Genomic DNA, 18,072 nt, shown 5'->3' with positions numbered 1-18,072 from the left:
AGGTTTAGCTTAATAAATAATTCAGAATAAGAGGTTTCGCTTGAATAAAGTGTAAGCCCAATATCCCAAACACATTCACTGACTTACAGTCAGTGAGTAATACATACAGGGTGTTTCAAAAATGACCGGTATATTTGAAACGGCAATAAAAACTAAACGAGCAGCAATAGCAATACACCGTTTGTTGCAATATGCTTGGGACAACAGTACATTTTCAGGCGGACAAACTTTCGAAATTACAGTAGTTACAATTTTCAACAACAGATGGCGCTGCAAGTGATGTGAAAGATATAGAAGACAACGCAGTCTGTGGGTGCGCCATTCTGTACGTCGTCTTTCTGCTGTAAGCGTGTGCTGTTCGCAACGTGCAAGTGTGCTGTAGACAACATGGTTTATTCCTTAGAACAGAGGATTTTTCTGGTGTTGGAATTCCACCGCCTAGAACACAGTGTTGTTGCAACAAGACGAAGTTTTCAACTGAGGTTTAATGTAACCAAAGGACCGAAAAGCGATACAATAAAGGATCTGTTTGAAAAATTTCAACGGACTGGGAACGTGACAGATGAACGTGCTGGAAAGGTAGGGCGACCGCATACGGCAACCACAGAGGGCAACGCGCAGCTAGTGCAGCAGGTGATCCAACAGCGGCCTCGGGTTTCCGTTCACCGTGTTGCAGCTGCGGTCCAAATGACGCCAACGTCCACGTATCGTCTCATGCGCCAGAGTTTACACGTCTATCCATACAAAATTCAAACGCGGCAACCCCTCAGCGCCGCTACCATTGCTGCACGAGAGACATTCGCTAACGATATAGTGCACAGGATTGATGACGGCGATATGCATGTGGGCAGCATTTGGTTTACTGACGAAGCTTATTTTTACCTGGACGGCTTCATCAATAAACAGAACTGGTGCATATGGGGAACCGAAAAGCCCCATGTTGCAGTCCCATCGTCCCTACATCCTCAAAAAGTACTGGTCTGGGCCGCCATTTCTTCCAAAGGAATCATTGGCCCATTTTTCAGATCCGAAACGATTACTGCATCACGCTATCTGGACATTCTTCGTGAATTTGTGGCGGTACAAACTGCCTTAGACGACACTGCGAACACCTCGTGGTTTATGCAAGATGGTGCCCGGCCACATCGCACGGCCGACGTCTTTAATTTCCTGAATGAATATTTCGATGATCGTGTGATTGCTTTGGGCTATCCGAAACATACAGGAGGTGGCGTGGATTGGCCTCCCTATTCGCCAGACATGAACCCCTGTGACTTCTTTCTGTGGGGACACTTGAAAGACCAGGTGTACCGCCAGAATCCAGAAACAATTGAACAGCTGAAGCAGTACATCTCATCTGCATGTGAAGCCATTCCGCCAGACACGTTGTCAAAGGTTTCGGGTAATTTCATTCAGAGACTACGCCATATTATTGCTACGCATGGTGGATATGTGGAAAATATCGTACTATAGTGTTTCCCAGACCACAGCGCCATCTGTTGTTGAAAATTGTAACTACTGTAATTTCGAAAGTTTGTCTGCCTGAAAATGTACTGTTGTCCCAAGCATATTGCAACAAACGGTGTATTTCTATCGCTGCTCGTTTAGTTTTTATTGCCGTTTCAAATATACCGGTCATTTTTGAAACACCCTGTAGTTGTACTGATATAGAGGAGACAGTAATTTACTTACCGAACGCTGACAGAACAAATATTTACACCATACAAAAATTTGTTGTGTGGTCATCGTTTCACCTGCAGCTTTAGATCCATTGATACACTCTTGATTATATTTCTAATATTCCAATTGTAGTTTCAGTGATTTTAGGCAGTTTGATCATGTGTGCTTTGTTTTTTAGAACAAAAGTCAGGTATTAATATACAATTATAAACTACAAGTGGATCAACCGAACAAGGACCATAGAGAGATGAACCAAAATTAAGTGTGAGAGATAACATCTCATGTTTGAGAGTTAACACAATAACAAAGATGAAATTATGGAAATGGATGAATAACCAGGAACAACCATTTAATGACGGAAAATCTTACTTAAACTGTTGCAGAAAACTTGCATATTACCACCTTTGGTTACAAAATCTTCTCTCTTGCAGAACTAATTTCTGTATCAGTGATTAAGATTAATCTCTTCATTTTTTGTATTTTAACATCTTCCAATTGTTAAATACTAAATGTAATATTTTTATTATCTTTTCTGAAATATTGTCTATTTGACTGTAATTTTTCACTCATCAAAACTGTCATTATTAATGAAATGTTTAAATATTTGAACTTAGTAAATCTTGAAACTTCCTGGCAGATTAAAACTGTGTGCTGGACTGAGCCTCGAACTCGGGGCCTTTGCCTTTCGCGGGCAAGTGCTCTACCATCTGAGCTACCCAAGCAAGACTCACGCCCTGTCCTCACAGCTTTACTTCTGCCAGTATCTCGTCTCCTACCTTCCAAACTTTACAGACGCTCTCCTGTGAACCTTGCAGAACTAGCACTCCTGAAAGAAAGGATATAGCGGAGACATGGCTTAGCCACAGCCTAGGGAATGTTTCCAGAATGAGATTTTCACTCTGTAGCTGTGTGTGCGCTGATATGTAACTTCCTGGCAGACTAAAACTGCTTCCAGTCTTGGTCTGGCACACAGTTTTAAACTGCCAGGAAGTTTCATATCAGCGCACTCTCCACTGCAGAGTGAAAATCTCATTCTTAGTGAATCTTGCTAAGTGCATTTAAGAACAAATATAATGACTGAATTACATGTTTTCATTAAATGAAAATGAAGTGGTGAAAACATTTTTGTGTCCACAAACTCCAGATATTTACTGTTTTATTTGTTAAACCATACTGTAATTCAAATCAAATTCAAGAAAGTATTTTTAAAAAATATAGTCAATCGTACTCAGTAATGATAGGATGATCTTTTATCTTTGAGAATAATTTTCCCTCCAGTTGATTTGAAACATGCGGATGTATAAGATGAATGCCAAGTCAACTGAGAATTGAATTACCTGCCACATGACATACCAATTTTCTTTCATCTGTTGGCTACTGAATCTTGGGACAATCTCTTAATTTCTCTTTTCAGCGCACCACTTGTCTCCCAGACACATTCTTCCATTCTGAATTCAATATTTTCTTTAGTTGTTTTTGAAATTGGTGTCAACAGACTGTGTATCTGCTCCTCAAAGCTATAATGTTCAATAAATTTTGTCTGCCCTCAATCAGGTTAAAGGAACTGTAAAAATGTGTTTGGCACTAAGCTTCATTTGTATTTCTTACACACACACACACACACACACACACACACACACACACACACACACACACACAGTTGATTACAGGACTGGAGAATAATGGCAAATTATCTAGGAGTTTCAACATTTCATCATTAGCCACTGCTCTAAACATTAGTGCAAATATTAGAAAGAAAAGAGTTCTCAAGCTAGCACTTCTCATAATAACTCACATCTGCTTCCTTACATGTAATGGGATGAGTAACCAATTTTGAGAAAAAAAGAAACTACATGGCAAAGTTCTGAAGTTTTCATTAAATTGTTTAATGTCATGAACACAAAATAACAAAATAAATAAATAACTGTACAGTATATACAAAAGTTTGTACAAAACATCATGAGGACTATGAATACACTTTAAATTAGGAGGAGAGGACAGTAACATAAATAATGAGCCCCATTATATGTGAATGGACAATTTTGTATAGCTAGTTTGCTATTCCAATGGCAAGACTTTATTCTCTGATCAAACATGGTGTAATAATGACATATCTGTTAAGAGACTCTCTGAATGACTTTCAGGAAGACCTATGAGATGAAGCCTAGTATGTACAGAAGATTTAATTCGAGGCTTTTATTTTCTAAGATGCACCTTTTTGAAATACAGGTATAATTCTTTATGGTTTAGCTGCATAAAAATAGATCCATATGTGTAATATGTACAGTATTGCACAAGTAACATCATACTGATTATTAACGAGGCACCAAGAGGAATTTGCTTTATTACCAAGTAAGGGTATAATGTCAATGAAATTCACCTAGCACCTGTGTATGCAAGGCCCTAAAAATTCTAAACAGGTCATGTAACATTTATCTTATATTAGATTTCTCAATAAATTAATATCATTTCATAAATTATTGCAAACAATCTTAATGTCTTCAACTCGACATTCAATGGCACAATTTGTGAATATTTGCTATCAAATGCTCTCCTAAACAAATGAATGCAATGATCTTAAAAAAATATATTTCAGTTACCTGCACTATAGGCAAATGATTTACACACTCTATAAGTCTGTGGAAGAAATGACCTACCCCTCATATGAAAAAAAGGGATGAGTGCATGCATGAAACACACGAGGTACAAACTCAGATTTCAAAAATACTATTCAGACTAAATAATAGTAACTGCTTTTGTACAGAATATTACACATTTTTTAAAGTAGAAACAGATATATACAACATAATTATACACAAAGCTGGAATGGAGCAATGATGTCTTTATATTGTCATAATGGTCATTTCAAAATAATGTTGAAACCTATATTAAGGAAATAGACTAACACTGCCACTTACATTTTGAACAGCAGAGGAACTGACTGCCACTTTCAGGAGACACTATAAATCTCAACCCATGATTTAACAGCTAAAAGTTCATTCCCTTAAACTTTGAGTTACCTTCAGACAACAATCACAAAGAATTTTGTTTCACATATACATAGAGCAGATTTGTTTTATTTTTAACAATGGACAAAACATGACATTCTGTCTTATATCTGGCATTATTTCAACTGCTTTAAATGTTAAACAACATTACTGTTGTATGAAAAGAGAGTGCTTTTAAGAACAAAGAAATTTGGTAGACTCACTATTACACTTTTGCAATAATTCTGGCATGTACCACTTATGATAGAAATAATGTAACAGCGGGCATTATTCATGCTCTGCAAGGTTACTGAGTATTCTGTCTTACACACATGCCAGATATTGGTAGGCCTTAGTTTCAACAATTACTTTAAGTCAAATTCTGGGCTATCAAGTCGGAATGGTCGAACTAACTGCCCATGCTCTACTACTGGTGTTTGCTCCTCCTGTGGGTCAACACGTATGCGAATTCTGTTGTGATCATCCAGAGGTCGTGGCAATGATCGTGGTACATCACCATTCTGTGGTTGGGGTGACCCAGCAGGAGTCGGTGACGACGACGCATACGGAACATATATACGGACTACATCTGGACTGGGAGCTCTTGGCGTGGCGCGAGGTGTCGATCTGGCTGAAGCTGAAGGACCTCTCTGAACACTGGCAGATCCTCCAGAGCTTGCACCCCCTGCACTACCTTCCGATGCATTGCTGTGAGTGTCTAGACTGTTATCCAGTGCCTGTGATCGCGTTGTTGTAGAGAACACTGAGAGATCAGCAGTGGATGTAACACTTGTGTCAGCAAGAGAACGGCGTGACCCACTGTGATGGCAGTCTAACAAAGAGCTGGCATCATCTATACTGGGGTCAAACGAAAATTTTGATCCTAGAAAGTGAAGAGAAAGTTATTATTTATTTAATTATTATTTTTGTTATTTATTTAATTTAATTATTATCATTATGAGAAACACACACACACACACACACACACACACACACACACGATGTAGTCACATCTGATGATACATCAGGGTTCTCCTCTATGACTAACAGTAATTATAAACAGTTATTTTGTTAATATAGTTTCAAATTTTCGTATTACAAAAGTAAACATTCCTGCTTGGCAGACTGCTTTCACGTAATTAAAAAATTAAGTTGCAATAATTTTTCCAATAAAAACCCAGCAATAAGTCATTCTATATGCCTACTGATACCAGAAACCATTTATGAATTTTAATTTGAGAAATTTGATGTTTATTTAAATATATTTTGCAACAGAAATCATAACGAAAATCATTTGGCTGTTACATTGTAATACTTAGTTATGCTCTTCATTATGAAAGATTCTCTACATCTGATGTAAAGTACATAGTTAATGTCTGCATCCTTCTGAAAAAATTTAAAACTAGTGTTCATGAAGAGAACTGAAAAATTATCAACTGGTTCTAGGCCTACATGTCCTATGGTTGAAACTAACTTTGAGATTGTTGTGCGGATCAATATTATTCATGATAATATTCACATGTCAAGGCACACAAGTATTGTTGTTAATGAGTTACTATGAAAAATGGTAATAATCTGAAGTAGTCTTTTTAATGTAAACTAAACTTTGCACATATGCTATTTCACCTGCATTATGTAGAAAGAAAAATAAGGCACGTAACAGCAGTAATTTGAAAATATGACTGTGGTACCCAACATTTACAAATGTACACATTCCTTACACTCTCATAACTTCTTGCACTACCCTTCACTCAACCTCTAATGCACCGAGATGGACCAGGACCACCCCTTAAAAATTTTATTTTCTTGATAGGTCTCAGCACACCTATCTATTGTTTCTTTTAATCCATTAGCTGCTTATGAGAGAGATCATGCATTTCACAATCTTCCAGGATGGTAATCATTATGATTACTAATATGTCAGGATGAATTGATACCTCAGTCAAAGAATTGTCAGTTTCAGTGATCATGGGCTGAAATCGCATCTGCCATTACTCGCACTCCTTCCCACTAGAAACCTAAAATAAATCTTCTGTAAAGAGACACTCAATTTTGCTTCATGCTTTATTCTTGTATATTGACTCTGCCATTGTGCTTATGTATATATATTGCCTCAGTTAACAATATGTACAGTCATTCTTCAGAACCTGTGTTTCACTAAATTTTGCACATTAGTATCTCTCAACTCATGCTCTGCTGTTGACAATTTACACATCTGTCACGGCCCCACATATTATGTTACAAGCTTCTAATACTAACATAGCCTCCAGCAATGTATGCCTTTCCAGAGAAGCACAGGACACCGTGTGCCCTCAACGCAGTGACCAAGGACCTGCCTGTCTTTTGTGGATGTGAAGCACTAGTTGATATTATTAGTTGGTCTATATATCATCTTTATACTGTGATTCAAACATTGGAAACTTCGGGTAAGAATATCAACAGTGCAGGAAAAGACAGACTGGTACTTAACAGTAAAGGTGGCACGTCAAGTTGCAGACAGGCACAATTAAGATTAGATTAGATTAACACTAGTTCCATGGATCATGAATACGATATTTCGTAATGATGTGGAACGAGCCAAATTTTCCAATAAATGATGTAATTAAGTTAATTTAACAACATAATTAAGTTAATATAACAACTTTTTATTTTTATTTTTTTTTTAAATTTTTGTTTTTGTTTATTTTTTTTCTCTTTTTTTTTCCTTAATTTATATCTAAAAATTCCTCTTTGGAGTAGAAGAAGTTGTCATTCAGAAATTCTTTTAATTTCCTCCTAAATACTTGCATAGAGCTTTTGGCCATAGCCTTCATCAGTAAAAGAGAGACACACACACACACACCATTCACTCACATAAGCTAGCACACCTCAGTGTAAGTGTCTTTTTAATTGTGCCTGTCTGCAACTTGACATGTCTTCTTTAAAGCAAGTAGCAGTCTGTGCAGGAGGAATGCCACAGTTAATACTACTCCTTTCAGCATTGCATTTTATCGGGCTCTTAACATTTACTAATTTACTTTAAGAGTGTTTCCGAGTGTTGTTTTTTTACATACTTCATGAGATTACTGATTAAGTGTGATGTTTCCTCAGCCACTCTGTTAGTTTGGGGACAGGATTTTGCCTACAAACTTTGTGAAATTTGCATCTTGTTTACATTCATACCGATCATTCAGAGCTTCAGCTAAGTGGAGAGTGGTTGTCTTCACTAGTTCCACTGTTTTTCCTTTTTCTGTCAGATGATCGTTTTATAGCTCATGCAGTTATTGAACTATGATGGCTGGTTTCTGATAACTGTTCTGATCCTGATGTTCATCATTCCTTTAAAGAAGCACACAAGGCAAATCTCTTAATACTTTTAAGGAATCATTAGGAAAATAATGACTATTCAAGATTGCTTTCCACAGCCTCTGGCATGACTGTAAACACCAAAGCTGTCATCTACGTATATTTACTAAACCACAGGGACATGCATGTTGCTGAAGCAGTGTCCAACTGAAAGACTTGCACGAGCCTATTGAAGCACACAAATTTATTATACTAGATCATAGTTGTATCTGTACCAGTTTAGCCTGAGACTTCCAATATGCTGAAGAACCATTGCATTTAACTACCTGTAAGCTGCATGAGTAGTGAATAGGGTAAAGCTCTTGTACAATAACTAATATATATTTTCCAGCTGCTCGAGCATTTCACTCATCCAGTGACAATATAAGGTGATAATTCTTTGAGAAGCACAGCCACTCATGTTATGAAAATAGTAAATCACCTAAAAATTTACAGAAAAAGGAAAGTTTATTTAAAATATCAGTTATGTGGTCTCATACCAGATGAGGAAGATGCTGAACAGACTAAGAATGAACCTGCAACATAAGTGTAAAATAAAACTTGATCGCTGTAAAGAAAACTAATGTAAGTGATAGCCATTAAATGGCAGAGATCTAATATACTGAACAACAATTTAATTTGAACACAAGCAATGTGTGAATGCATGTGTGTGTGTGTGGGGGGGGGGGGGGGGGGGGGATCTCATAACTGAAGGGCACTTAGCTTTTGCATGAAAATGCCCAGTTTCAGAAGTTGGATATGTAAAACTTTTTGCACTTCAATATCTAACAGCTCTCTGTTCACTTGTCAGGATTTTTATCAAGGTGGCAAATGGATTATTGAAAATTACCATTAACAAAGATATTCCTTTATGTATGAAGGCCTTATTTCAATAGTGGTTCACCTCACCTCCAATTTTGTTCATTTTGAGATACTGAGGCTTACACATAACTGAGTAATGATAATTCTCTGCAGTCCATTGCTTGTTGCATGGTATTTCTGTCTCTTTCTACTGTCACCATCACTAAATTATGTTTAAGCCCTAGGTCTCAAAATGAACAAAACTAGAAGTGTATCACTACTGAGATAAGGCCTTCATATGTTCCTTGGGGTTTATCACAACACCAATACTCTTATGTGAAGATGTGCATGGAAACACATTAGCTTTGAAATATGTGAACATGGTTAATAGAAACTCAAAAGCCAGAATTAGCATTAGCAAGTTTTAACAGAATAATAAAAATGTTAATTTCATAGCTCACAAAAAAGAATGACTTCATTCTTTTTCCTGTTTCTGGTAACAAGTTAACACTTCTACTGTTTGGTGAGTGGCCTCCATTACTTCAATTCTGCCATAACTTTTTTTACCATGTTTATATTTCATATTTCCAAAGATACATAAAATACATACTTGATCTCTCTCCCCATCTCTATTTATCTCACACATACTAAAGTCTTATATCGTAAATCTCTTTAATATATCCACTAACAACAAAGGAGTTTGGCATAGCTTACTTTATAAAAAAAGCAATCAAATGTAGGAACAACAACCCAAATGAACTGAAGGAACATCAATCACTGTTTGTATGTTTTGCCTGTATCCGCTCAATTTGAGGATTCAGTAACACAAATTGCGTAACCCTGTTGCAGTACTTCTGATGACACAAGCAACACACCAACTACTTGAAACAAATGTTTAGGAAATGACAACAGTTAAAATGAAAGCCATAATGGCTCAAATAGATATCAAAAAGGTATAATGGGTGACATAAAACCCATAAAAAGGACAATGTGATCTGTATTGAGATACAGACTGATAAATTCTAATCAGTACCAATATGTTCCAATAAGCCACCTGCAAATATGCTATTTATCAGGGCGTCATATCTCAGGTTCTACTGACCATAGAGATATTGGGGGGGGGGGGGGGGGTCAAGCGTTTTGGATAACTCTTGGCCAAGCAACCATTTGTATATGTACTGAAGAATGGGCATCTAGCAGCTATCCTACAGTACAAGGAAAAATTTTAAACATTACACATGTCCTGCAGCACTGGTAAGTTGGACAAATTGGTAGGTTCTTTTGTATTAAGTGTGGTCTACAGCAGATCTTAGGTGCTTATAAAAGCACCATTTGTTCATGGGCAGTACCTGAGAAAACCGCAAGAACTGAACGCTTTGGGAATGAAAAGCACCAATAATGGGGATAACCACTTCTATAGTTTCTATTCATATCTGATTGTCAAAGGTTTTATCCAACATTCTTAAAATGATAATCTCAGGGAACTTCAAAACTTTTTTTAAACTCATTATCCATTACAAAGGTCCAGAGGTTCAATGTTACATTACTTATGCACGTGAAATACACATACTTAATATCCAGTGTGAGGCATAAATGTAGCTTTAACTGATGTTATGAATGTATGGCAAGGGTTCTAGGTCATCATAAGGGTTCTGATGCCACTAAACTATGTTTCTAGTCAGCATTTTTTCACCAATATAATTTTATGCACTGTCTCTGTATAACAACACTTCGAACATACATAAATATGCCCAAAGGAGTACTGCAACAACAAAAAATGTGCTAAAAGGTGTCTTAACACCCTGAAAAGAATGCAAATTCACAACTGTTTCTAATAACAGTTTTACTCTTAATATCCTCATGAGCAGGGTATTTTTTATGAATTACGATTGACAAGCAAAGTAGCCAGAAAAAACGTAAAGCAAATCATTTAGTTTTAACCTTATATTATGCAAACTTATTTGTTGTTTGTGTGTCAAAGTATAGAAATGTGTTGAAGTTTATCTATAAACTGTCAAAACTTTACTGATCTATAGAATTCATTATATAATAAGCAGCACATCCTGCATAGCAGGGAAAAGAAGAGAACCAGCAGGAAATTCTTGCGTCATAGCACAAAAAAGGTGACTACGTCCCTCATTAAAAGACTCTGACAAACGTGGGGAACCAGCTCCTGCAATCTTCACTCTGCCTTCCTCACCAAAAATATTTGCGTGCAAATGTATTTGTGCTTTTTTGTGGTGAAAGAACAGAGCAGATGGACAGTGATGATGGAAGAGAGAGGATACAATGCAAGGGGGAAAGAAAGAGGGAGGAGATGGTGTGATAGGAGATAGAAAGTGACAATGAAAAAGGAGAGGGAGAGGGGGCAGGGGAGAGAGAGAGAGAGAGAGAGGAGATGAAGACAATAGCAATGGGAGAAAAAAAAAAGAGAGGGCTGATACTGATGGTCAGTCAGAAACAGTGGCAGTGAAAGAGAACACAAGGTGGATGGAGAGACAAACAGTGGGAGCAAAAGAGAGATGAGACAGTAGAAATGGAAAATATAGATTTGGCTTGGATGGTCTGCACCTCACAGGCAGGTGAACTTTAAGAAGTAGGTATAAGCAAGGCTGCATTTTGGACTGAAATTTTTAACACGTTGGTATAAGGAGAAAAATAATTTGGAGCCCCTGCCCCCAAGAATATTTGAGCTGCTGAGGTATGAATTTTTGAGCTGCTGAGATAGTGGCCATGGGATATACTGTGAATCAATGGGAGAAAAAGGAGATGGAGACACATATATAGACAGTGGCAAAGAAAGGACATGCTGAGTATGAAGGCTCAACTACACAGGGTAAAAGGATTTAGATTGTTCTGTGTTAAAGGAATGCAGATTTGCTTGCATGCCAAAAGTTCTGGTGAGGATTGAGGCAGCTGGTTTCCCACCATCCTGTCCAGAGTCTTTTAAAGAGTAACATATTTGCCTTTTTTGTGTTCCAAATGGAGCATTTTTCCATGGGTATAATGTGTGGTCAAAGAACAGTGAATACTGGCATAAAACATCATTGTAAGCAACAGTGGTATACATTTTAGCAAACATTATAGAAGTAGGACATCATAAGTGTGGTGAACAATCTGAAAATGTCTACAGCACAGATACCAGTGCAATGAAGTGATACACAAACACTGCTCTGAGATTCAACTGACATTCTGCATAAGTAGGAATGCTGGAAAATGCTGTAATGTCAAGCAAATATATTGTAGGAAGGCTGACAAATTAAACAAACTACCCCACTACACGTATGCTGGCATGAGGATCAAGAGAATGACCAAATTTAGGGAAATTAGGAATTACAAATTTAGGGAAATTAGGAATTACACAAAAGCAATTCCCCTTCCCTTAGAAAAGACTTGGTGACTCAGTGGTAAAGTGCATGACAACTGATGCAAAGACGTCAGGTTTGATGCCTGGTCAAGCCCTTGGGTTTTCATTGGTTGATTATCACTTCTTCCACCTCTGACTGTGGTTGTTAATGTGAAATATGCAGAGTTGCAACAGAGTTCACAGTCCATGTAAAGAAACAAACCGAGAGAGAGAGAGGAGAGAGAGAGAGAGAGAGAGAGAGAGAGAGAGAGAGAGAGGTGTTTCGAATTTAAAGATGTTTCATTAATTGCTCAAAACAGGGTCATCTTACACTAGCTCGTAGCAAACAGATCAGCTGAAAGTTTTTTCGCTTCAGCATAAATACTGAAGTATTCAGCCATTTGAATGTAAGACAAATTCTCAATCAACTTTTTGTTAAATATAAACCAGACAGTACAATTCTTATTATTTAAGAATCTTTAAGTGTTATTTAGATTCAGATCACAGTGCTTAAATAATGGAAATGTCACGTAGGAATACCAACAATGTAGGAAAAGGTACATTGCTACTTACCATAAAGATGACATGTTAAGTTGCAGATAGGCACAATTAAAAGACACTTACACAGAGGAGTCTATCTTTTACTACTCTGCAGATCACAATATTTTTCAGACAACATGAATTTTTGTAGAATGTGCTATGGTAATTAGTCACCTTGTCTCATGCTTACTGAATAGGATGAATGTTGTATTTGGTACTTAATAAGAAAGTATAAGCTATGTATGTGTAGTAGAAATCCTCATAATTCTACAGGCTTTTTTAAAAATAGATTGAAGGGTCTTCCATAATTCTTCTTAATTCAAATAATGACTTGAATTTTGGAAATGAATAAACTGAAGCTGATATGGATTTTCTGACTTTCTTGGATTGTGCATTGTGTAGAAACTAATGAAAAGTTAAAATGATGTGCCAGTCTAACACAAATCTTTTTAAGAAAAAGAAGCTAACCTACATGCATACGAGCACGTGCAAGCTTGGACTTTATGGACGCCATATATATACAGGACGTCCATAAAGTCCAGAAACACTTTCAATTATTTCTTGCACAAGAACCAAACATTGTACAGATATCACACATACATAATTTTGAAGAGAAACCCTGAAAGTTTCTGTTCATGTACACCGCCACAGCATAGTATTGTAATCTGCAGATAGTCAGCACTAGTCGCAAACATGGCGAGTGCAGATGCCGTGCCACAGAAGGAGACACCTGTTTCATGAAATGGCTTCCCCGATCACCAGATCTCACTCCGTGTGACTTTTTTCTGTGAGGACACATTAAAGATCTGGTGTATGTACCATCTCTGCCATGTGATGTAGCAAAGCTCCGGGAGAGAGAATACGGGAAGCGACTGCCACAGTCAATGATGCCATGTTGGGACGGGTATGGCAAGAATTGGATAACCATAGTGACATCTGCTGAATCACTCATGGTTCGCATATTGAATGTTTGTAAAAAAAACACACACACACACACACCCACACACACGCAATGCTTTCAGAATTTCTCTTCAAAATGCAATATGTATGACATCCGTACAATATTTAGTTCTTGTGCAATAAATAATTGAAAGTGTTCCCGGACTTTACATACACCCTGTATATATAATTAAACTCAGCAAAACTGGCTGTGATTATTATTACTTGATTCACAGATATAAATGTTAGCACATTAAACAACATTAGATATTTACCAATGAAAGTTGCACAGACAACACAAAATTGTTACTGATGCTGACAAATGCCCTATAGGGAACTTTTCTTGAAAATTTTTAACAGCTAGCTATTACTTCTGATCAACTTCAACATTGACAGATACAATCACAGGGAAAAGATGCTTTCCTTTCTTTGTAAATAATACATTTATACCGGTAAGAAACTTCTTGTCATTTAAACACTGATGCTACTACCTGTAACGGCCAACGTCTTAAATAAAAATGGTGGTCTTTCTTCTAGCAACTTTCTGCAGCAAAGAGAAGTCTTGACCACAAACACTTCAACATACACATTACTTTTGTCGCCCACAGTATGTCTTTCACATTTTAAGTAAACACTTGCTTGCGTGATCAAACTTGTAATCCCCTTACCTGATTTATAGTATAAAATTTATATTTTCAGTGCATATTCTAACAACTATTTATTTCTATGGTATCAGCTAAAACCATTAGTTATTGGGTTTCAAAGGTCTCTCCATTAGCCATTCCAATTACCTTTACTTACTCCTGAATTTCACATATTGGTCAAATAAATATAGAAAAGGCAATAGTCCAGTAACAGAGCATTTTTTGCTAACAAAAAATGAGGTAGAAGATTTTTTTGTATCTTGTGCATATAGTTGGGAGTATGTTGAATCCAAGTTTTCGACCTCCAAAACCCTCGGGACAATTTTGTGTGTGTGTGTGTGTGTGTGTGTGTGTGGGGGGGGGGGGGGGGGGGGGGGAAGGAACTTTTTTTCAGGTTGTCACCTATTACTCAGAAGCTATGCATCCTAGTGAAAATTTTACTATTGCCAAAGTGAAAGAGCATTAAATTTTATGTAGTCGTTTGGCCGCAATCAGTTGTCATAGTTCATTCATTTTTACCAACTTGGCTAAGAAGTTGGCTCCAACGCATGTAACTCAAAAATGGTAACTCCAAATGAAAAATGCCATTATCGAAGTCGTAAAGCATGAAATTTCATGTTACAAAGGCATCTAGTTTTTCAGTTTAAGCATTTATATACTTGACAGCCAAAGTAATTCCGTTTTATTATTATTATTATTATTATTTTGTAAGTCAAAGTTATTCAGTTAAATGAAATTTCCAGTTGGAAGAAGGCTCTCTAACAAGTATGTGTGTTTTCAGTGTATATCTGTTTAATTTTCTTCATTCATATCTATTTTAATAATTTTTATCAATGCCTTAATTGGTAAGAATGGATGCTAAAATGAATAATACAAAAATGTGTTCAAATGAACAAATAAAAGAGCATGACAATATTAAAAAACATAATTTAAGTATCAGAGATTCACATATTATCAAATTTCAGTCCTGCAGTAGGTCCTGGTCCAACATCCAATCTTCAGGATCCACTGTGGCACCTGTACCAATTTTCTCATTCTGGAACATATCTCCGATCTCTTCCTCATCCTTGTGAAGCTCAAATTCTTAAGCATTCTCATAAGATAATCCACAACAGTGTTTGCATGTCAAGGAGCAGTTCAGTCCAGATCTGCAACATGCACATACTGCTGTGCATTCTATTTTGCATGTGCAGAAAACCATCTCCAGTGGCATGTGTGGTGCCACATCTCTCATCACCACCATGGGAAACAAGCCTGATAAGTTTTTCTTCCAGCCCCACAGGCATGGGTCAATTGTCTTCCCTAGCCAAGATGGAACTTGGTGGAAGGATCGCAATGAGTGCCACCTTCTCTGAGCTCATCCAAAGTCACACAATTGGAATTCCCATACAGTGCTACGATCAGCTGTTCTCCTGCCTGTGCTATTCTGTGTGGATTCAGACTTCCTTCTTTTCCTCCACCCCTGTTTGTTCAGTAAAAATCCCTCTGACAAGAGCATCTTTGGAACAAAGATCCTCCTCATGAATAAGTTCCAGTACTCCGCAAGCCCAGTCATTATTTTGCCTTTCAGCTAGGTAAATAACAGTATTTCTTAATACAGGTTTCACAGCTTTATGAACAATCTCCCAATTAGAATCAATTTCCTCACTGCAATAAAAGCACTGTTTATTGAAATCAAATACCTTCTTGTATGATCAAAGATTTGATGTTGGTGGTGCATGGCATTTTATCAAAGAGGATCTAATCAGTTTTGGGTTATTCTACTACTTCTGATGACGATTATGCACTTCAACTTCAGCCAGACCAGTTAATAACTTACAATATGCTGCAATTTTCCTATACCACTGTACTGCAGTAGGGTTTCCAGCCCTTTCTGTTTCACTTTAACCACATCACCATCTGCCTTATTGCCATCGCTTATAAAACACTTTTCTGTACTATTTGGAGTACTCATTTTAAATGCACTGACTGCACAACAAAAGTAAATTCAAATGAAGAAATGGGAATTTTACAAGACACGAAGAGTTTTGAATGCGTTCCTCACACAACACAGAAAGACTGGGCACAGCTACCAATGGAATCAATAACAAAGGAATGCAGGATATGGCAGTCTCAGCTGTTTACAACATGTGAATCGAGGGAGGTGTATGGATACCTCTAAACTTGAAGATGGGACAGATTTATGTCTTCATATTGGAAATTTCATTTCACTGAGCCACTCTGACTTACAAAAAGCAACAAAATGGAATTACTTTAGCTTCCAAGTGTATGAACACTTAAACTAGATGCTTTTGTAACATGAAATTTCATGCTTTACAACTTTGATAATTTAACATTTTTCATTTTGAGTAGCCATTTTTTAGTTACAGGAGTTGGAGCCGACTTTTTGGCCAAATAGGTAAAAATGAACAAACTTTGACAATTGATTGCGGCCAAACGGCTACACCAATTCTGACATTTCAGTATGTCATTCAAAGTAAAATTTAACGCTCTTTCATTATGGTGATCGTAAAAATTTTAGTGGGATACATAGTTTCTGGGTAATAGGTGAGAATCTGAAAAAAAAAAAAAGAAAAAAAAAGTGTCACAATTTCGTGTCACCCCCCACCCCCTCCCCAGCATAAATTTTACAACACCTAACTCAAAAGTCTTACTTGTTGGTGGAAATGTGACAGATCATAACAATTTCCTGAAGAATAATATTGGTGAGTATGGCACAAAATCATTATTTACAAATGTCCCTACAGAAGAAGTTTTACCGCATGAGGTACCAACAGACCCAGTATTGTTAGTGAAACATTGCCTACAGTCCAGCTATTTGAAATTACGAGAATTGTGTAAACAGGCAGACAGAGTAGCTGTGGGTTCTCTTCTGTCACCTCTGGCTGTAAATATCTTCATAGGGACATTTCAAGGCATGGTTCTTGAAGGAACATCTACAAAACCATCACATTAGCTTTGTTATGTGGAAAATACTTCTGTCATTTGACCACATGGAGAGGAGAAGCTGCAGAATGTCTGGAGACAATTCAATCGAAAATACAGAATGCAGGAAACAGACAAATACCTGGAGGTAGCAGCACACAGATTCTCATCAATACAAAAACAAGCAGTTCTCAGCAAGAGGATATCATAAGAGTGGTAAAGCAGCAAGAGGATATCGTAACAGTGGTGAAGCCACTTTAAAACAAGAATTGAGTCATATAAGAAAAATACTGATATCAAATGATTATGATGCTAAGTCAACAGGAAGGAAGGAAGGAGGGAAGGAAGGAAGATTAGTGTTTTAACATTCTGTTGACAATGACGTAATTAGAGATGAAGCACAGTTTAGAGAAAAATGAGGAAGGAATTTAGCTGTACCTTACTCAAAGAAACCAGCCCCGCATTTGCCTTTAGTGATTTAGGGGAACCACAGAAAACCTAAATCTGGATAGCTTGCAAGCGATTCGAACTATCATCCTTCAGAATGTGAGCCCAGTGTGCTAATCACTGTGCAACATCAGTCAGTCTAAGTCAATATACAGAGCTCTGAAGTGCAAAGGAATAGCAGATAAGAAAGAGGGCACAACAGCACCTCACCAATTGGTGATTCTATCATACATAAAGAGTTTGACTGATCCCATTAGAAAGTTACTGTAGCATCAATGTCTAAAGCCATTTTTTCAAGCAGCTAAAGAATAAAACATGTGTTAAGATTAATGGAAGGCCAACCACAACTGCTGCAGTATACAAAATTAGGTGAAGTGTACATATGAGAGGCAGGTCTGCATTAAACAATTTCTCTCGGGCAACCCAGTAAGTCACCCAT

General features: G+C 37.2%; 1 protein-coding gene across 3 annotated transcripts in view; it reads right to left on the bottom strand.

Annotated features, from left to right (window-relative positions):
- Positions 1–3,542: 3,542 nt before the first annotated feature.
- Positions 3,543–18,072, bottom strand: part of LOC126184850 (USP6 N-terminal-like protein) — a 143,035-nt gene continuing 128,505 nt past the window's right edge. For all 3 annotated transcript variants that reach the window (XM_049927462.1, XM_049927479.1, XM_049927471.1), the window contains one exon: positions 3,543–5,550. In XM_049927462.1, the coding sequence (XP_049783419.1) occupies positions 5,033–5,550 (518 nt within the window). In that variant the 3' untranslated portion in view covers positions 3,543–5,032. The remainder of the gene's footprint in view (positions 5,551–18,072) is intronic.

Source organism: Schistocerca cancellata, chromosome 1 (genome assembly GCF_023864275.1).
Source record: "Schistocerca cancellata isolate TAMUIC-IGC-003103 chromosome 1, iqSchCanc2.1, whole genome shotgun sequence".
NCBI lineage: Eukaryota > Metazoa > Arthropoda > Insecta > Orthoptera > Acrididae > Schistocerca > Schistocerca cancellata.
Note: the sequence above shows the minus strand (reverse complement) of the source record. Positions and strands in the feature narration are given on the sequence as shown.